This window comes from Amblyraja radiata, chromosome 18 (assembly GCF_010909765.2).
Source record: "Amblyraja radiata isolate CabotCenter1 chromosome 18, sAmbRad1.1.pri, whole genome shotgun sequence".
NCBI lineage: Eukaryota > Metazoa > Chordata > Chondrichthyes > Rajiformes > Rajidae > Amblyraja > Amblyraja radiata.
The window spans coordinates 1,625,019-1,647,357 of record NC_045973.1 but is presented as its reverse complement, the minus strand read 5'-3'; the positions used below and the strand labels follow the sequence as shown (position 1 = coordinate 1,647,357).

The following is a 22,339-nucleotide window of genomic DNA, read 5'->3' as shown; positions in this document are numbered from 1 at the left end:
CGGAGCACCAGGAGGAAACCCACGCGGTCACAAGGAGAAGGTGCAAACTCCACACACACACACACACACACAGCGCCTGAGGTCAGGATGGAAAGCAGGCCTCTGGAGCAGCGAGGCAGCAGGTACAGGTGTTTACCTGTATTCCACACAATATCCAGAGATTTCATCACCAATTATTATTCATCATAAAAATGCTGCAGCGTTCTGTATTAAAATAAAAAAATATTCAATAGTACCTGTATCACAATATTTTGCTTTATTCAGATATGTGAGTGATCAAATATTCTTTGTATATTCGTACAATTCTCCAAGATTCCTGTTATAATATTGAATATCACATGACATATCATACAGACCATGCACATTCAGAAAGCTGTAAAGAATCGTTTGTTAAGATTCACTAAGAATTATTCTTGCTATAATATTCCCAGCCTCAGGAACATAGAAATGTCGACCTACCTTAAAGCAGCAAGTTGCTAGTTTAAACCAATAAACATTTCAAACGAAACAAAAGTTGATGCAATAATAATTTCATTTATTTTTGAATTGAAAAGCAGAGTTTGCATTCCTTATCTAGTTCTATCGGGACTCAAGCAACTATTGAACATTTGTTAACACTGTAAACAGTCTTTTTTTTCCTGTACAGAAACAACTTGTTTTGTTTATATTAAAGTCGCATACAAGTGATATGCAGAAATAAACAGATAATGCAAACCATGAAACAGTTAACAACTGGCACAAGAAAAATGTTGTCCATGCGACAGCAAACCTGCTGTGGTCAAAAGATCATTTATTTAAAAATGTACACAAACATGTCCAATCTGTTGCTGGAGAAGGCAAGGCCCAAAATAATCAATCAATCAATCACCATGATGCTGCAAAGTGATAGTCTGACAGTTGATGACTATACCTGGATGTGTTCTGCATAAGATGCACATCTTGTGCTAACTGCTGTCTGCTTGTCCTGTATCTTCAGCAGCCGTTTCCTGTTCTAATGTTCAGTATAATATAGAAGGGCTTTGCCACACGGTGACATTTCTTTTCAACGGTGTCCTTCACTTTCTCATTCACCATTGCACAGTGTGGACACTGGAGTCTCTGTCACCTCTGGCACAATGCTAGGATGAGGGATAGCATGAGAACTGCAGGGCAAGGCTGAAGGGCCAGGCCATCTCCACACTCACGTGCGTTCTCCTGCAAATGATGGAACCTCGTTAGTCTAGACAAGGCTGAGCACAAGCGATTACCAACAGGACAGGCGGGTGGGTGGGAAGGTGGGCGTGTGGGCAGGGTGGTGCTTAGGTGGGGGGGCGGGCGGGTGTTCAGGTGGGCGGGGTGGTGCTTAGGTGGGGGGGCGGGCGGGTGTTCAGGTGGGCGGGGTGGTGCTTAGGTGGGGGGGTGGGTGGATGTTCAGGTGGGCGAGCAAATTGCCTTGTGTTACTGCTAAGTGTTAATTCTTTTTTGTCTGAAGACTGAAGAAGGGTCTCGACCCAAAACGTCACCCCTTCCTTCTCTCCAGAGATGCTGCCTGTCCCGCTGAGTTACTCCAGCAATTTTTGTCTATCTTCAGTTTAAACCAGCATCTGCAGTTCCTTCCTACACAGTAATCATTTTTTAATTTAGTTTAGTTTAGTTTAGAGATACAGCACGGAAACAGGCCCATCGTGTCCGCATCGACCAGCGATCCCCGCACATTAAATGGGCTGCCACACTGCGGCGACCTAATCCACGAGTTCAGAAGAGTGTACAGTGCACAGTGTACGGTAAGTCCTTTAGAGAGCGGGGCGGGGGGGGGGGGGGTGGAGAGAAGGGGAGAGAGGGGGAAAGAAGGAGAGAGTAGGGGAGAGAAGGGGGGGGAGAAGGGGGTGAGAAGGAGTGGAGACACTTTTAAGAAGTCAGACAATGTTTAATAAAGTTTAACGGGCATTTTACCTACCGGTCGGTTTTCCTTGGTCCTGAAACTCCAATGAGCCAATTAAAATGCCCGGTCAGCGAAGGAGATTGCCTACGGCTGCCCTCGACTGCCTGTAACTACACACGACCCCACTCCACTGCACTACGAGTCAAAAAGAACCATGCCGACCAATTTTTACTCATGGAAAATTTTTCAACATGCTGAAAATGTTTCCGCGACCTAGCTGAGGCCGCGAGTATTCGGGAACTGCCCTCGAGCATGAAGGAGAGTTCCAGTGACCTCCTAGGACCTCCTAGGACCACGTGTCGACCATGCTGCGAGTTTGAGTCGAGGGCAAACTCTTCTAAACTCGCAGATTAGGTCGCCGCAGTGGGACAGCCCTTTAACACTATCCAACACACACTAGGGACAATATACAATTTTACCGAAGCCAATTAACCTACAAACCTGTACGTCTTTGGAGTGTGGGAGGAAACTGGAGATCCCGGAGAAAAGCCACGTAAGTCACGGGGAGAACGTACAAACTCCACACAGACAGCACCCGTAGTCAGGATCGAACCCGGGTCTCTGGCGCAGTGAGGCAGCAACTATATCGCTGCGCCACCGTGCCGCCCTCGAGATTAGAATCCATTATAATGAGACACAGATGCTGCAATGTGGAGGCAGTGGACAGATGATGTTTCAGGTCATGACCTTTCTTCAAAGAGAGAGAGGTGGGTGCCAAGGGTGGTGTGGAGCAGGAATGATGGTAGTGTTTACGAGGCTTTTAGATATGCAGGGAGTGGAGAAATATGGATGATATGCAGGCAGAAGAGATTTGTTTAACGTTATCATCTGCTTCCTGCCACCAATTAAAGATGATATCCTTTTAATATTTTGGAAGGATGAGGGAGATCCTCATTAAAACGTACCAATAGTGAAAGAACAAGAGGTTAACAATGACGTGATGTCTCTTTTAGTTTAGTTAGACACAGCGTGGAAACAGGCCCTTCGGCCCACCGGGTCCATGCTGACCAGTGATCCATGCACACTAACACTATCCTACACACACTAGGGACAATTTTACAATCATACCAAAGCAAATTATCCTACAAATCTGTACGTCCTTGGAGTGTGGGTGGAAACCGGAGCTCCCGGAGAAAACCCACACAGGTCACGGGAAGAACGTGCAAACTCCATACAGACAGCGCCCGTAGTCGGGATCGAACCTGGGTCTCCGGCGCTGTGATGCCACTTAAATGATGTGTTAGACAAAGATGGACTTACCTCAGCATGGAATGGGTGGCAGGAATCAGGGCGTCTTCTGATTTTGCGTGATCTGAGAGTATCACATTTCTTAGATTCATTATGTTCACTGTAGTTAAGGCACACGGTTACACACACACACACACACACATGCCAATTCTGAATGGGTTATAACATTTACCCAATGTTAGTGACTGCAAGACAAATGATTGGAAAAGGAGAGAGAGAGAGAGAGAGAGAGAGAGAGAGAGAGAGAGAGGGGGGAAAGAGAGGGAGAGGGAGGGAGTGAGAGAGAGAGATAGAGAGAGACAGAGAGAGAGGGAGAGAGAGGGAGAGAGGGAGAGAGAGAGAGGGTTGAAAGCTGGAAGAGAGGAGAAGCAGGTCAAGGCTGGCGGGTGATAGGTTGAAAGAGGCGGGGGAGGGGGATGATATGGGTGAGGCCAGGGATGAAAAGACAGAAGGTGTGAAATAAAAGGATGGAAGAGTTGCAAATTGTGAAGCTAGAGGAAGGAATGGGCCTAGAGGGGGGTGTGGGGGGGGGTGGGAGAGGGAGAAATAGGTGCACATCAAGTGGGACACAGGGGAGACATTTTGGGGGAAGACATGAGGGGGGGGTTATACATTGAGAAAGACTAGACTCGAGGGGGGTCATAAAGTTATGTGACAGGAGTAGAATTAGGCCATTCGGCCCATCAAGTCTACTCTGCCATTCAATCATGGCTGATCTATCTCTCTCTCCCAACCCCATTCTCCTGCCTTCTCCCCATAACCTCTGACACCCGTACTAATCAACAATCTATCTATCTCTGCCTTAAAAATATCCACTGACTTGGGCTCCACAGCCTTCTGCAGCAAAGAATTCCACAGATTCACTACCCTCTGACTAAAGAAATTTCTTCTCAACTCCTTCCTAAAACATCCTTTAATTCTGAGGCTATGACCTCTAATCCTAGACTCTCCCACTAGTGGAAACATCCTCTCCACATCAATCTATCCAGGCCTTTCACTATTCAGTATGTTTCAATGAGGTCCCCCCTCATTCTTCTAAACTCCAGTGAGTACAGGCCCAGTGCCGACAAACGCTCATCATAGGTTAACCCACTCATTCCTGGGATCATTCTTGTAAACCTCCTCTGGACCCTCTCAAGAGCCAGCACATCCTTGCTCAGACACGGGGACCAAAATTGCTCACAATATTCCAAATGTGGCCTGACCAGCGCCTTATAGAGCCTCAGCATTATATCCCTGTTTGTGTATACAAGCCCTCTTGAAATAAATGCTAGCGTTGAGTTTGTCTTTTTTGTTACAGATTCGACATTAACGCAGATTAACGTTTTGGGAATCCTGCACCAGCATTCCCAAGTCCCTTTGCATGTGACACATAACAATAATGAACCCAGATTTACTGCTTGCCAAATGCCCTGGCCCTACAAACTAATTCATGCTTTTATGTCATAATGTATATCAAAAGAGGGTGAATTTAAAAATAATACCTCAGCACATTTGGAATTGGTGGCACAAACATTGTGGGCTGAAGGGCCTGGTCTATTGTGGGCTGAAGGGCCTGGTCTATTGTGGCTGAAGGGCCTGGTCTATGGTGGGCTGAAGGGCCTGGTCTATTGTGGGCTGAAGGGCCTGGTCTATTGTGGCTGAAGGGCCTGGTCTATTGTGGGCTGAAGGGCCTGGTCTATTGGGGGCTGAAGGGCCTGGTCTATGGTGGGCTGAAGGGCCTGGTCTATTGTGGGCTGAAGGGCCTGGTCTATTGGGGGCTGAAGGGCCTGGTCTATTGGGGGCTGAAGCACCTGGTCTATTGGGGGCTGAAGGGCCTGGTCTATGGTGGGCTGAAGGGCCTGGTCTATTGGGGGCTGAAGGGCCTGGTCTATTGGGGGCTGAAGGGCCTGGTCTATTGGGGGCTGAAGGGCCTGGTCTATGGTGGGCTGAAGGGCCTGGTCTATTGGGGGCTGAAGGGCCTGGTCTATTGGGGGCTGAAGGGCCTGGTCTATTGGGGGCTGAAGGGCCTGGTCTATTGGGGGCTGAAGGGCCTGGTCTATTGGGGGCTGAAGGGCCTGGTCTATTGGGGGCTGAATGGCCTGGTCTATTGGGGGCTGAAGGGCCTGGTCTATTGGGGGCTGAAGGGCCTGGTCTATTGGGGGCTGAAGGGCCTGGTCTATGTTCTATATTTCATGAAACTGAAGGCTCAAGTTTATGGTGAAAGACTGAAATGTTTTTGCGAGGCCTAGATAAAGATTGGACCTTACCTCTCCAGCATAAATTAAACTGACATATGCCCAAGAGTCATTTTGAAATTCTTATTGCAAAACACAGTGGAACAGTATCCAATTAGGGAAAAATAATTTCTCAATCAAATTAAATTTAAATGAAATGGAAGAAAGTGTTGAGAAACAAAGACGTGACACTTGCTTGGGTCTCTTCCAAGCCAGCTATGTACTAGTTGTATCTGCTGCCAAGTTCCATGTGCAATGCGTTGTACACACACACACACAGATATGTTCTGCACAGGTGTTTTTATAAAACATCTGTGATAGTATTTTGGCTTGCCAGGAAACATGCTTTGTTTTTAGTTTAGTTTAGTTTAGTTTAGAGATACAGCGGGGAAACAGGCCCTTTGGCCCACCGAGTCCAGGCCGACCAGCGATCCCCGCACATTAGCACTATCCTGAGGATGATGACAGAAGCCTCCTCGTGGCGATCCCCGGAAACAACGACACGATGCACTCAGTGACGCGTTGGGCGACCAATTCTGTCAACATGTTGGATGCCGACGGAAGCCAACAGCGGGCTATGCGTCGTCTGACACACGTGCGGACAAACGAACCACTACCCTACACTACCCTACACACATTAGGGACGATTTGACATTTATACCAAGCCAATTAAACCTGTACGTCTTTGGAGTGCGGGAGAAACCGAAGATCTCTAAGAAAACCCACGCAGGTCATGGGGAGAACATACAAACTCCATACAGACAGCACCCGTAGTCTGGATCACACCCGGCTCTCTGGCACTGTGAGGCAGCAACTCTACCGCTGCACCATCATGCTGCCCCATTCACAACATGAAGACTGTTTAAAAGCCCAGTAAAGGCACTGCCTGTGTTAAAGGATATATATAATTTCAATGGGGTCCATGGTAACTGGTCCAATGTTGCAGTCACAACTGGCATCCACCACCACCATAAAGAGGTTACTGCTTGGAATCTGCTGGATCACAAATGACCTGTGGCAGAAGCAAAGAAGCATTAGTCATAGAGGCACAGAGTAACAGTCATAGAGTAACAGAGTCATAGAGTAACAGAGTCACAGAGTAACAGAGTCACAGAGTAACAGAGTAACAGAGTCACAGAGTAACAGAGTCACAGAGTAACAGAGTCATAGAGTAACAGAGTCATAGAGTAACAGAGTCACAGAGTAACAGAGTCATAGAGTAACAGAGTCATAGAGTAACAGAGTCATAGAGTAACAGAGTCATAGAGTAACAGAGTCACAGAGTAACAGAATCACAGTAACAGTCATAGAGTAACAGAGTCACAGAATAACAGAATCACAGTAACAGAGTCACAGAGTAACAGAGTCACAGAGTAACAGAGTCACAGTAACAGAGTCACAGTAACAGAGTCACAGAGTCATATAGTAACGGAGTCATATAGTAACATTTTGTCAACACCTGGCTGGTCTCAGCGACAAGGTCCTGGCACATAACGGCCTCATCCGACTCCTGGCAGGAATCAATGTTCCGCACGTGTGCCTTAGCCCTTGTGTATGCCCCAGCTGAGTACTGCGCACCCGTATGGAGTAGAGGTAGACATACTAGCCTGGTAGATACGAGCCTGAACAGCACCTTGCGAACCATCACTGGGTGCCTTCAACCTACTCCAGTCGAGCAGCTCCCGATACTTACAGGCATTCCGCCTGCAGGGATCCGAAGGCAAGCAGTAACTCTGGCACTATCTTGTCGTGCCATGGACCCAGATCACCTCCTCCATCAGGCTATCAGCAGAGAGAAGAGGCCACCCCGACTGAAGTCCCGTCACCCCTTTGCTCCACATGGAAAACAACTCCTATCATCCATCCACCCATCCAGCCAACTGAGACAAAAGCTAACTTGATGGCCACCAAGTGGTCACAGGAGTGGAAGGCAACCTCATCTCCATTACACAGCTACATCTCTTCACCAGATAAAAGCTGTCCAGTGTCTGAGCTCCCCAGAGGAGCATGGGTGAAGCTCAACAGACTTGGTACTGGAGTTGGACGTTTCAATGCCAGCGTGTGGAGATGGGGACTCCCTCTTCCAAAGCCCAGCCTGTGAATGTGGAGCAGAACAACAGACAGCCAACCGTGTCATCTCTGGGTGCCCGCTCTACCACCCACCAAATGGAGCTGTGTTAGGGCCTGGCAGACATTGACACCAACAGAGACAACAACCTGGCTGCTCAACACCTGGTGCCAGATCTAACTATTCCTTTGGTTTATGTTTCATTCGCAAGAAGAAGAAGAAAAGAAGAGTAACGTAGTCATAGAGTGACATAGTCATAGAGTGACAGAGTCAAAGAGTGATACAGAGTGGAAACAGACCCTTCGACCCAACTTGCCCACACCAACCAACATGCCCAGCTACACTAGTCCCATCTGCCTGCATTTGGCCCATATCCCTCTAAACCCGCCCTATCCATGTACCTGTCAAAATGTTTGTTTTAGTTAAGATATACAGTGCAGAAGCAGGCCGCTCGGCCCACGAGTCAGCACCGACCTACGATCTTCGTACACTAACACTATCCTACACTAGGGACAATTTACATTTATACCAAGTCAATTAACCTACAAACCTGTACATCTTTGGAGTGCTGGAGGAAACCGAAGATCTCGGAGAAAACCCACGCAGGTCACGGGGAGAACGTGCAAACTCCACACAGTCAGCACTCGTGGTGAGGATTGAACCCGTGTCTCCGGCGCTGCAAGTGCTGTAAGGCAGCAACGCAACTGCTGCGCCACCGTGCCGGGGCTTTCTTAAAGTTTCTTCAATGTTGGGATAGTGCCTGCCTCAACTACATCCTCTGGCAGCTCGTTCCATACACCCACTGTGTGAAAACGTTACACCTCAGATTCCTATTAAATCTTTTCCCCTTCACCTTAAACCTATGTCCTCAGGTCCTCGATTCCCCTACTCTGGGCATTTTCCCGATCTATTCCTCTCATGATTTTGTACACACAAGTCTAGAATGGAACGTGGATCCTTTCCTTAAACATACATCATTCTATGAAATTCCGATATTTAGTCAACTCGAGCAAATAAAGAGGTTTTTTTGTCGACATTTTCACTGTGTTGCAGGGTGGAAGTAGCATTTCCAATACAGGACAATGGACTTTCCAAAGATAGACACAGAGTGCTGGAGTAACTCAGCGGGTCAGGCAGCATCTGTGGAGAAGATGGATAGGTGACGTTTCACAGAGTGCTGGAGTAACTCAGTGGGTCAGGCAGCATCTTTGGTTATACGGGTTGTCGGGTTAGACTGGAGGCTCTGGGGGTTTGTTTGAAGTGAACAAGACTATGATAGATTTGGTGTAAATAAATAAAAACATTAAGTTTGAAGCGGTTTTTTGATTAATTGATTGAAAGAAACATGGTAGAAACAGTCCCTTCAGCACACCACTCTCTCTGTAAAACGTATACCTGTTGCATCTCCTTTAAACTTTCCCTCTTTCACTTTAACGCTATGCCCTCTAGTCCGTGACATTCCCACCCTCGGGAAAAGCTTGTGACTGTCTATCCTGTCTACGCCTCTCATAATTTTATATACATCTATCAGGTCTCCCATCAACCTCCAGCGTTCCATAGAAAACAATTCCACTCTGTTCAAACTCTGCTTGGAGCTAATACCCCTCAGTATTCCATGAAATCCAGCCATCTCGCAAGGATCGAGCTGACTTTTCGTAACATTGCTCCTTTCTTCACTGCGTTCAGTACGGGTTTATTAAAAATAACCTTTTTCCCTTTGACATCTTTTCACCGGGTAGTCCTTAAATCATTTCTTGTTCAGAAACAATCAGAAAAGACGCATTTCCCTGGCATGTCAGCCGCAGGTATTAAATAATCTTACAATTACTTACTTGTTCTACAGGTTTAGCAGAGTTGAAAGCATTGTATTCTGAATAAAGATAGTAGAAATTCTACAGCATTCCAGAAAGAATATAATCTACTTATACTTACCTAGAGGAATCGACCACAAAGATCAGGCTGGAGAATGGATTTGACATTGAAAATCAGGAACTATTCAATTGACAGAAGTCCATCATTGATGGTTCCTGACAGCCATATCCGCATAAAGAACCCATTAATGCACAGCATCAAAGTGTAAGCCGACCGACAGACAGACAGACCAACCGCTGCTGCCTTTCATAGACAATGCCAATTCTTCCAGGATTTTGTTACTTCGAACTAATGGCTTTTTGTTTGTTCTCTCTCAGCTAAGGAGAATTAACTGCCCAAACAACTAGCGATTTGTTACATAACTTGTATGAAGGGCAATGTTTTGTGTCATATTTGTAAGAGACTAATCCGATGGCTCAGAGATCCCTGGCAGCAACAAACTTGCCAGCACTGCAGCTACTCTGCAGGCTCCTTCCTCCCTGACTGCTCTGCTCATGGGTCAGAGGTTATGGGGAGAAGGCAGGAGAATGGGGCTAGGAGGGAGAGATAGATCAGCCATGATTGAATGGTGGAGTAGACTCGATGGGCTGAATGGCCTAATTCTGCTCCTATCACTTATGACCTTACTACTCAGTCAGTAACCTTCTGTAGAGACCTGGCCTGATCCTCAATGACGGGATGGTACACACTGACCACGGTGGCGCAGCACAGTGGCGCAGCGGTAGAGTTGCTGCCTCACAGCGCCAGAGACCCCACTTTGATCCTGACCTCTGTTGTTGTCTCTGGTGGACACGGAGACGTGACATTTTATGTTGCCATCCTTCTTCAGACTTAAAAATCATCCCCACCCAAAACGTCACCTATCCATGTTCTCCACAGATGCTGCCTGGCCCATGGTTGAGTAGGATCGTTGCTGATCTCTCTGTGATCTCATCTTCCCGCAGGAACCTCTCATCTTCTCCTTTTTTCAAGGATCTATTTATCTCTTCCTGAAAGATATTGCGACTGTTCTTCCACCTGCGTTCGAGCAAGAGGGTTCCAAAGCCTCAAGACCATCTGAGAGAAAATAATTTCCCCATGTTCTTTGCTTGAGTACAAGAGTCAGGAAGTCATGTTTCAGCTCCACAATTGGAGTGTTGTGTGCAGTTCTGGTCACCACATTACAGGAGGGGTGGGGGAGGCTTTGGAAAGGGTACAGAAGAGGTTTATCACACTGGGATCCCCAAGTCCGCATTGTCCAAGAATGGACTTTGTTCAACCTTTGCTGCCACAATGGACAAGTTCACATTTCCTGCCTTTTGTTCCATTTGCCAGATTTGCTTCTGCTTATTGAACCAATCTATGTACATACATGCCTTTATAGTTCCATCTGTCCTCCCCCCTCCAGTAAAGTCCCAACCACCGGCGATCCCATTCCTAGCCAACCATCGCAGGCTCACTTTAACCACTCTGGAGTCATTCTCCTTATACTGGAGGCCTCTTCAGAAGCCAGTTGTAAACACATTGGGGCCCTGGTCCCGAGTGCACTGTAAACGTACTGGGTTATATTCCCCATGATCCCTGTAAACTCACCTGGTTTACTGGAGGATTTATTATACCACTGACTAAAAGCATAAAATGTGAATTAAATGCATGTTGGGGTACAAGTAGTGGCCTGCTGGAGAGTACGATCGTGTGGAAAATGCATGTTGGGGTACAAGTAGTGGCCTGCTGGAGAGTGCGATCGTGTGGAAATCTGCCACCGCTACCCCCTCAAAGTTTAGAGGGTACAGAGCATAGAACATAGAACAGTACAGAACAGGCCCTTCGGCCCACAATGTCCGTGTTGAACATGATGCCTAATTAAACTCACTCCATCTGCCATTAGATACCTATGTGCCTATCTAAAAACGCTTTAGTTTATTTTAGAGGTACAGCATGGAACCAGGCATTTTGGCCCACCTAGTCCACGCCGACCAGGATGACTCCGTATACTTGTACTATCCTACACACTAGAGACACTTTTTTGACGGAAGCCAATTAACCCACAAACCTGTACGTCTTTTGAATGTGGGAGGAAACCGAAGTACCCAGAGAAAACCCACGAGGTCACAGGGAGAACGTACAAACTCCGTACCGACAGCACCAGTAGTCAGGATCAAACCAGAAAGGACATTGTTCGGAGTGTGACTGTAACTTTGTGCCAACAACCATATCTTCACTTGCTTCATCCAAGTTGTTTTATAAATGGAAGGAATTTGAGTCTGTGGCTGGCACCTGTCTCTCTGGCACACTGCTCACTCCAACTATGAGAAGATGCAATTATGCTGACACTGTATCTCTAACATTACGGAAATATGTAACAGTGCTTGGTTATTCCAAAAACGGTGGGTTAGCTAATATTGACCTTGGTGTGACCCAACCATTCCTCTACACTGCAGCGTAGGTTCACTAGTTTAATTCCTGGGATGGTGGGACTGGCATATGATGAAAGAATGGGTCGACTGGGCTTGAATTCACTGGAATTTAGGATGAGAGGTGATCTTATAGAAACATATACAATTCTTAAAGGATTGGACAAGCTAGATGCAGGAAAAATGTTCCCAATGTTGGGGGAGTCCAGAACCAGGGGGCACAGTTTAAGAATAAGGGGTAGGCCGTTTAGGACTGAGATGAGGAAAAACTTTTTCACCCAGAGAGTTGTGAATCTGTGGAATTCTCTGCCACAGAAGTCAGTGGAGGCCAATTCACTGGATGTTTTCAAGAGAGAGTTAGATTTAGCTCATGGAGCTAACATAATCAAGGGATATGGGAGAAGGCAGGAACTGATTTTGGATGATCAGCCATGATCATATTGAATGGTGGTGCTGGCTTGAAGGGTCGAATGGCCTACTCCTGCACCTATGTTTCTATGTTTCTATGTTTTCTACACTACACTAAATGGAGGCTCTGTCCAGAGACCAGGTCCAAACTGGGACAGGAGTTTCCAACGGATTCACATGTGCAAGTCTGGTCAACTGTGTAACATGGAGAAGCCAGGAGAAGCCAATGTTGAAGTACATGCTGGAAAGGTCTTTCCCACCAGCAGCTTTGGGACTTCTGTGTTCATGTCCGCCAGTATATGAGTCACGGAACATGGAACTGTTGCCATTTCCCCACTAATGTTACAATGGCTACAATTGTATGTGTCCTTGGGCAAGACACTTCACCCACCTTTGCCTGTGTGTGAATGTGTGTGAGTGATTGGTGGTGGTCGGAGGGGCCGTAGGCGCAGATTGGCAGCCACACTTCCGTCAGTCTGCCCCAGGGCAGCTGTGGCTACAGAAGTAGCTTACCACCACCGAGTGTGACTGAGGAGTGAATGAATAATGCGATGTAAAGCGCCTTGAGTATTAGAAAGGCGCTATATAAATCCCATCCATTATTATTATTATTACAAGAGGCACCAATGTTAGCAGTAATATCTCATATTGGTTAAGGGTTGAACATATATAATGCCGCAGGACTGAGACCTCCCAGCACAGGAGCAGCCAATGCTCAGATATTTTTCCAGTAACGTCTACTGCTCATGTATTAATTAATTCATTCCCTATTAATGTCTACTATTCATGAACCACAGCTATGGAAAACTGAAAGAAGATACGTTCAGGCACTTTAACCATGGAAATGGAAATAGCCCAGGGTGAAATCTCCAGTATAGAATGAGAGTATAATGTTCTCATTTACTCCAATAATGCAGCTCTGTTTCAAGAATAAAATGCTTTGGTAAATATATTTCTAGGTGTGTCAGATTCCAACCGTGCCAATAATTGGATATCCTGTGACAATCATAAGGCCACACAAATAAATATTCACCCTTGGCTATTTGTAGGAAAATGAAGAATCCAGATTTTTAATCTTACGTTAAAGTTATAAAAGTAAATATATTTCCATCGATCTTCCTTGTGTGAATCACAACCTTCTGGGCTTCATCAATGAAGGCACAAAGTATAAAGTCTTGCTGAAAGATGATCAAATATTAGCCTGGCCACCAGGCTCCAGAGGGAATGTGGAGACATTGGGCCAGGGTGGTATTACAAGAGGCATTGCTGGCAACAGGGCTTTGCAGCTACATGGATAGATTGGACAGGCTGGGACGATAGCAGCTGGAGTGGAAAGACTGAGAGACAGACGTGAGACAAGTAGATAAAATTACACCGAATCTGGAGTGAGTGAATCGTGGGAGGTTGTTTCTCTTTGCAGAGATCAAGGGTTAGAGGTCACAGGTATAAACTAGAGGAGAATAAAATGAAGAGTGGCATGAGAGGAAAACATTGTTGAGCAATGTGAGGTTTACGCTTGGAACGCATTGCCTGTGGATGTGGTGAGACAGGTCCCTTTGTGGCCTTCAAGTTGGAAGTGAATAAATAGAGTTGTAGAGTTCATATAACAGCGAAACAGGCCCGACAGCCCAACGCAACCATGCCGACCAAGTTACCTTCATGACCTGCTCCCATTTGCCTGGCTTTGCCCCACATCCCATCATAGCTTCCCTAATGTGTCTAAATGCATTTTAAACATTGTAATTGTGCCCACCTGCAGCACTTCCTCTGGCAGCTCGTTCCACATGCCCACCACTCTCAGTGTGAAACATTGCCCCTTTCCCCTCTCACCTTAAACTTATGGCCTCTAGTTTTTCCTCACCCCCGACCCTGGGAAATAGACTTTTTGAATATTAGAAGTTGAATGGTTACTAAATCACAACAGGAGAGAGGGAGGGATACAAATGGAAAAACATTGTTGATAAATGAAGTTTAATTTGTAATTGATGAGCGTCCCACAAGTTTTTGTCCACAAAATATAACCCTGTCCACCAGCATTTGTCTCTTTCATTCTCAACACTTGGAGCCATAGAGCCGTACAACACGGAAACAGGCCCTTCAGCCCAAATCGCCCATGCTGACCAAGATGCCCCATCTACACCAGTCTCATTCGCCTGTGTTTGGCCATCTAAACCTTTCCTCTCCACATTCATCTTTCTCTGCTCCTTTCCTCTTTCTTCCCCCGTGCCGTACAATTTAACATTGATCATCTCTAGTGTTTCCCAGTCATGATGACATCATCAGCCTGAAACTTGAATCCTGTTTCTGGCTCCACAAACGCAGCCTGCCCTGCCATGTATTTACAGCACTGCTTTCATGTCCGCTTTACCAGCTGTTAAATATGAATATGAATTCCTCAGAATGTCTCCTACATTCACAAACTTTCAAAAGCATTAACAATATATCAATACTCAAATATATACACTAGCAAACACATTAATATATTACATTTTACGAATCAAGGGATATGGGGAGAATGCAGAAACGGGGTACTGATTTTGGATGATCATCCATGATCACATTGAATGGCGGTGCTGGCTCGAAGGGCCGAATGGCCTACTCCTGCACCTAGTGTCTATGTTTCTATATTTAAATTAACTCAACCACATAGAGAGAAAGAGGATATCACCTTGTACGAAAACTTTCCTCTTCTGCTGACTGGATAGCACGCAACAAAAAGCTTTTCACTGTACCTCCGTACACGTGACAATAAACTCAACTCATTACTCAACTGCAACAGTGACTACACTTGAACATTACGTGAATAGCTTTGCAATGTCTAATGTCGGTGCAGACTCAGTGGGCCGAAGGGCCTGTTTGAATGAATGAATAAGTTCATTGGCCAAGTATTCACATACAAGGAATTTGCCTTGGTGCTCCGCCCACAAGTGACAACATGACATACAGTGACAGTTGGGAATGACACATAAAACATTAAACATTAATAATAATGTTCTTGAGTTTTTGGTTATTTTGGTTATCCGCGCTGTATCTCTGAAACTAAACTAAACTCAATCATTTATTAGTATTTCATTGCCTCCACTGCACAAGATAGACACTAAATGTGACAAGAGCTTTTTAAAGGATGTAAAAGTAACATCACAACGTACACAGATTTCATGTGGATTAGTTTTAGCAAGAGCAGATTTTACTGATTTCCGCTGAAACCCTTTTGTGTCTTTTATCAGATAATAAAACAAAAGACAGGGTCTTGCATTAATGTTGTGGGTTTTCTGACCTGAGGACATCTTAAAGTGTTTTACTACTGGTGACGTTGCCTTGAATGAATGATTGAAAGAAGCAGCATGGAAACAGGCTCACTGGGTCAATCCACAATAGGTGCAGGAGTAGGCCATTCGGCCCTTCGAGCCGGGTCGGTGTAGACCATCGATCACCCGTTCACACTAGTTCCATGTTATCCCACATTCTCATCCACTCCCTACACACTAGGGGCAATTTACAGAGGGCCGATTAACCTACAAACCCGCACGTCTTTATGATGTGTGAGGAAACTGGAGCACCTGAAGGAAACCCACGTGGTCACAGGGATAACGTGCAAACTCCATAAAGACAGCACACAAGGTCTGGACTTGAACCCAGGTCCCTGACGCTGTGAGGCAGCAAATCTACCCGCTGTACTACTGTGCTGCCTGTGTGATAAGAATGGTGACAAAGAATTGTCCTAGTCTCTATTCCATGGAGCGCAGGAGGATAAGGGGTGATCTTATAGAGGTGTATAAAATCGTGAGAGGAATAGATCGGGTAGCTGCACAGAGCCTTTTGCCCAGAGTAGGGCAATCTAAGACCAGAGGACATAGGTTTAGTGAGAAGGAAAAGATTTAATAGGAACTGGAGGGGTACATGTTTTACACAGAGGGTGGTGGGTGTAAAGAATGAGCCGCCAGAGGAGGTAGTTAAGGCAGGTACCATCGCAATGTTTAAGAAAGATACATGGATAAGGCAGGTTTGGATATGGACCAAATGCATGCAGGTGGGACTAGCGTAGATGGAGCATGTTGGTTAGCATGGGGAAGTTGGGCTGAAGGGCCTGTTTCCGTGCTGTATCACTCTATGACTCTCTCTCTGGACTTGTGCGGTAGGATGATTCAGTTGGTTGATAACAGCTGGGAAGAAACGGTCCCTGAAGCTGGAGGTGTGCCTTTTCACACTTCTGTACCTCCCGCCCAATGGGAGAGAGGGGCAGTGTTCTTCCACCTTCTCAGCTGTTGTGGTCTCTGCCCACAGGCCAGACACCATCCCTCCACCGGCTAGACACCATCTCTCCACCGGCTAGACACCATCTCTCCACCGTCCAGACACCATCTCTCCACCGTCCAGACACCATCTCTCCACCATCCAGACACCATCTCTCCACCGGCTAGACACCATCTCTCCACCGTCCAGACACCATCTCTCCACCGTCCAGACACCATCTCTCCACCATCCAGACACCATCTCTCCACCGGCTAGACACCATCTCTCCACCGGCTAGACACCATCTCTCCACCGTCCAGACACCATCTCTCCACCGTCCAGACACCATCTCTCCACCGTCCAGACACCATCTCTCCACCGGCTAGACACCATCTCTCCACCGGCTAGACACCATCTCTCCACCGTCCAGACACCATCTCTCCACCATCCAGACACCATCTCTCCACCGGCTAGACACCATCTCTCCACCGGCTAGACACCATCTCTCCACCGGCTAGACACCATCTCTCCACCGGCTAGACACCATCTCTCCACCGGCCAGACACCATCTCTCCACCGGCTAGACACCATCTCTCCACCATTCAGACACCATCTCTCCACCTGTCCCACCGTTGGCATCTTCTCCTTGGTCCGGGCAGTGTTAGGGAGCTTTCCATCATGGGTGGCCCTGCCAGCGACACAGACACAGACACAGACACAGACACAGACACAGACACAGACACAGACACAGACACAGACACAGACACACACACACACACACACACACACACACATACACACCCCCCCCCCCCCCCCACCAAGGCACAGTGGAAGCCCAACGTGCCTAATACTATGCCAAGTCTGACACATGCAAAAACCCACACAAACTCTCCCCTAATGAAATAATCCTGTCTGGGGAATCTGTTTTATGCTCCAATTCAATCAAAAATAGTACATTGGAATCCAGGAGAGCGTCAGCATGAGGAATATCAAGGCTGTGCAGGAAGTCTTCTCACGTCACTGCCAGGGTCCTTCCTGACCCATTGCCAGGAGGTACGTGACCCATTGCCAGGAGGTACGTGACCCGATGCCAGGAGGTACGTGACCCGATGCCAGGAGGTACGTGACCCGTTGCCAGGAGGTACGTGACCCGATGCCAGGAGGTACGTGACCCGATGCCAGGAGGTACGTGACCCGATGCCAGGAGGTACGTGACCCGATGCCAGGAGGTACGTGACCTGTTGCCAGGAGGTACGTGACCCCATGCCAGGAGGTACGTGACCCGTTGCCAGGAGGTACGTGACCCGATGCCAGGAGGTACGTGACCTGTTGCCAGGAGGTACGTGACCCGATGCCAGGAGGTACGTGACCCGATGCCAGGAGGTACGTGACCTGTTGCCAGGAGGTACGTGACCCGATGCCAGGAGGTACGTGACCTGTTGCCAGGAGGTACGTGACCCGATGCCAGGAGGTACGTGACCTCAACGGGTCAGGCAGCATCTGTGGAGAACATGGATAGGTGACGTTTTGGGTCGAGACCCTTCTTCAGACTTCTTCACTACATGTGACAATAAGCTAAACTAAACTATCTGGGTATAATAATAATAATAATATATTTTATTGTCATTGCACATAAGCGCAATGAGATTTGTGTATGCAGCTTCCATCCGATGTCATAACTTAAATAACTAATAAAATTTAGATTTAGATACCTCGAGAACATGGTTTGTAAAAAGAACATTACAACAGTAAAATAGTCAAAACAGTTCAAACAGACTAAAGTGCAGATGTGACCATCCGAGGGAGACAGTCCATGGGGGGTGGGGGGCACTCAGCAGGGCCGGTTCAGAGCCGCTATACCCCTGGGAATGAAGCTGTTCCTGAGTCTGGAGGTTCGGGCGTAGAAGGCCTTGTAATGTCTGCCGGAGGGAACTAGTTGTGATGTGACTTCAATGTGGCTTCAGGCCAAACCAATGTGGTTCCTTTTAATCATACTAGCTAACACCAAATACTTGCCACAGAAGGCTGTGGAGGCCAAGTCAGTGGATATTTTTAAGGCAGAGATAGATAGATTCTTGATTAGTACGGGTGTCAGAGGTTGTGGGGAGAAGGCAGGAGAATGGGGTTAGGAGGGAGAGATAGATCAGCCATGATTGAATGGCGGAGTAGACTTGATGGGCCGAATGGCCTAATTCTACTCCTATAACTTGTGTGAACCTGTGAACGTTAAGTGCAAGGTAAAGCCAGTAATGTCCTATCATAGTAAAAGTCAGAAATGTTGGTGTAGGAGTAGAGATTTCAGAGTGTGGAGCGATTGTAACGTGATTGTAGGTGTGCTTATGTGGCTAGCACACAAATAGTCTCCTGAGTTGGGCGCCATCATGGAGCACTTTATCCCTCTGCTTTCATTCCCTCTTCCTTACATCAGACGTCCAGAGTGTGTGTGGGGAATGGACACCCATTGTACCTTCACAGGCGGAGAGAGAAGAGCAACACAGCTGCACTTGGCACCTTCTCCCTGATACCTCCAGGGTACAAGAACACCACGCTATTATAATCATCAACGCCAACAGTAGTTACACACCATTTCATAATTCCACCTTCATTCTTTCATCACCTCTGTACAGCTGATGAACAGATGTGTTTATACATCTTCAACATGGACAGAAGCTGCTTCAAAGATCCAGCTGACACTTTGCTCATTTAATTCATAAAAAAGGGCGGAAAGGCCTCCTCCACTGTCAGAGTGAGGCCCCGCGCTAATTGGAGGAACAACACCTCATATTTTGCTTGGGCAGCTTACACCCCAGCGGTATGAACATTGACTTCTCTAACTTCAAATAGCCCTTGCTTCCCCTCTCTCTCCATCCCTCCCTCTTCCCAGTTCTCCCACCAGTCTGAGTGTCCTCCTGATTACATTTCATCTGTTTGTTTTGTTGTTGTAAGCTTCTCCTAACTAACAATGATCTATTTTCCTTCATCGCCATCCCGTTTTCACACCTTACACTTCCTTATCTCTGTGTCTCCCTCCCCCCTGACTCTCAGTCTGAAGAAGGGTCTCGACCCGAAATGTCACCCACTCCTTCTCTCCACAATTGCTGCCTGTCCCGCTGAGTTACTCCAGCATTTTGTGTCTATCTTCCTTTCTGATGTATTTCAGTGTAAAGTTCCCAACAAATCTTGATGTGGAGTAAAGCTTCATTTACTGGGCTGCGTGTGAAACTCAGTCAAATGCTCATCATTTCATTTAGGATTTCACTTGAAATAAATTGCCCATAATTTCCTCTTGGTTGTGGATTGCAACACAGGGTTGCAATGTTGCCCAGCGGGTTGTGGTGTTGCCCAGTGGGTTGCGGCGTTGCGGTGTTGCCCAGCGGGTTGTGGTGTTGCCCAGTGGGTTGCGGCGTTGCGGTGTTGCCCAGTGGGTTGCGGTGTTGCCCAATGGGTTGCGGCGTTGCGGTGTTGCCCAGCGGTGTTGCGGTGTTGTCCAGTGGGTTGCGGTGTTGTCCAGCGGTGTTGCGGTGTTGTCCAGCGGTGTTGCGGTGTTGCCCAGTGGGTTGCGGTGTTGTCCAACGGTGTTGCCCAGTGGGTTGCGGTGTTGTCCAGTGGGTTGCGGTGTTGTCCAGTGGGTTGCGGTGTTGTCCAGCAGGTTGCGGTGTTGTCCAGTGGGTTGCGGTGTTGTCCAGCGGTGTTGCGGTGTTGTCCAGTGGGTTGCGGTGTTGTCCAGCGGTGTTGCGGTGTTGATCAGCATGTTGCGGTGTTGTCCAGCGGGTTGCGGTGTTGTCCAGCGGGTTGCGGTGTTGTCCAGCGGTGTTGCGGTGTTGTCCAGTGGGTTGCGGTGTTGTCCAGTGGGTTGCGGTGTTGTCCAGCGGGTTGCGTTACACTGCTGAGGGAGAAGCTTCAGGGGAGATTTAGCCAAGTGACGTCGTCACATTTATCTCTGCTACATTGTACTGACGTTAGAAACTCCGCAGGCAACTCTCTCACGAACAAATCATGGGACACGCGTGACCTAATGACAGGACACACGTGAGCAAATGACCGGACACACATGATCAAATCACGGGGCACAGGTGATCTAATGACCAGACATGCGTGAACAAATCACCGGACACACATGATCAATTCATGGGACATGTGTGAACAAATCACCTACAAACCTGCACGTCTTTGGAGTGTTGCAGGAAACCGGAGCACCCGGAGAAAACCCACGTAGGTCACGGGGAGAACGTACAAACTCCGTACAGACAGCACCCGTAGTCAGGATGAAACCCGGGTCTCTGGCGCTGTGAGGCAGCAACTCTACCGCTGCACCACCATGCTGTCCCATCTCTGTTCCCTCTGCCTTCCCTCCTCTCTGCAACTTAAAACACTCTTGTTTTCTCACTCCTCCACTGAGAAAGATTATTAACCAGAAGCATTGCCTCTATTGTTCTTCCCACGGAAGCTGACTGACTCACTGGGTCTTTCCACCTCCTCCTATTGGAAATGTTGTTCATTGGTTTCCCCTGACAGTTTTACAGCCAATTATTTCATCAGAATAACTTAACGGAATGAAGTCTTAATTTCACCTTGACATACAGACATAAACATCAAGGCATCCTTTTATGGAGTTACTTCATTTATGATAGAATTTGTTATCTTTTCACATCTAAATATGTAAAACACATTCAAATCTACGAGCAGCGATTCAGGAACATTGATTGCTAATGCCTTTTCGATGAAATATGTGGGCATACATAGTTATTAATATCTGGCCTTATGCTAATTTTATATTGCAACAGCTAACACTTTAACGCAGAAATTATGATTGCACGCACATGTAAATATATTTAAAATATTTTTAATACTGGGTTATATGCATAATTCCCCAATTAAAAATCTATATAATATATTGATATGAATGAAAAATGAAATTAATTATCATTCATTCTGTTTAAATATTTGGAAGGGATGTGGGGAGAAAGCAGGAAACTGGGGGAAGGATTCTGGATGATCAGCCATGATCATATTGAATGGAGGTGCTGGCTTAAAGGGCCGAATGGCCTACTTTTGCACCTATATTTCTAAATGAGAACAGAACAAAGAGGCATTCTGCAGAAATCTACAGGATAGTCAAGGTTTTAATGTTAACTTGCTCTGCCCTTAACCTATGATGAGCGTTTGTCGGCACTGGGTCTGTACTCACTTAGAAGAATGAGGGGGGACCTCATTTAAACGTACAGAATAGTGAAAGGCTTGGATCGAGTGGATGTGGAGAGGATGTTTCCACTAGTAGGAGAGTCGAGGATTAGAGGTCATAGCCTCAGAATTAAAGGGCGTTCCTTTCGGAAGGAATTACTTTAGTCAGAGGGTGGTGAATCTGTGGAATTCTTTCCACAGAAGACTGTGGAGGCCAATCAATGGATATTTTTAAGGCAGAGATAGATTCTTGATTAGTACGGGTGTCAGGGGTTATGGGGAGAAGGCAGGAGAATGGGGTTAGGAGGGAGAGATAGATCAGCCATGATTGAATGGCGGAGTAGACTTGATGGGCCGAATGGCCTAATTCTGCTCCTATCACGTATGACCTTATGATGTTCAGGTTGACTGTTGAATATCCCTCAGGCAAGGTAATAGAAACTGGGGGATTCAGGTCATGGTATTTGCTTTTCATCCTGGGGTACATGATAAGGGAATAGCGTTTAGAGCAAGGGGAAGCAAATGAAGTCGAATCAAAGATAGTCCATAACTTTACTGGCTTTACCATGCACTAAACGTTATTCCCTTGTCATGTATCTACACACTGTAAACGGCTCGATTGTAATCATGGATTGTATTTCCGCTGACAGATTAGCACACAACAAACGTTTTTCTCTGTACCTCGGTACACGTGACAATAAACTCAACTGAAATTTGGGTTTAGTTTAGTTTAGTTGTAGAGATACAGCGCAGACACCGGCTGTCTTACCCACCGAGTCCACACTGACCAGCAATCCCC

At 46.8% G+C, this 22,339-nt stretch overlaps 1 protein-coding gene across 1 annotated transcript in view; it reads right to left on the bottom strand.

The window, feature by feature from the left end:
• Positions 1-238: 238 nt before the first annotated feature.
• Positions 239-22,339, bottom strand: part of cacna2d3 (calcium voltage-gated channel auxiliary subunit alpha2delta 3) — a 437,296-nt gene continuing 415,195 nt past the window's right edge. The window contains exons 37-39 of the mRNA XM_033036559.1: positions 6,288-6,397; positions 3,182-3,264; positions 239-1,194 (exon numbers count right to left, since the gene is read on the bottom strand). Of these exons, the coding sequence (XP_032892450.1) occupies positions 1,102-1,194; positions 3,182-3,264; positions 6,288-6,397 (286 nt within the window). The 3' untranslated portion in view covers positions 239-1,101. The remainder of the gene's footprint in view (positions 1,195-3,181; positions 3,265-6,287; positions 6,398-22,339) is intronic.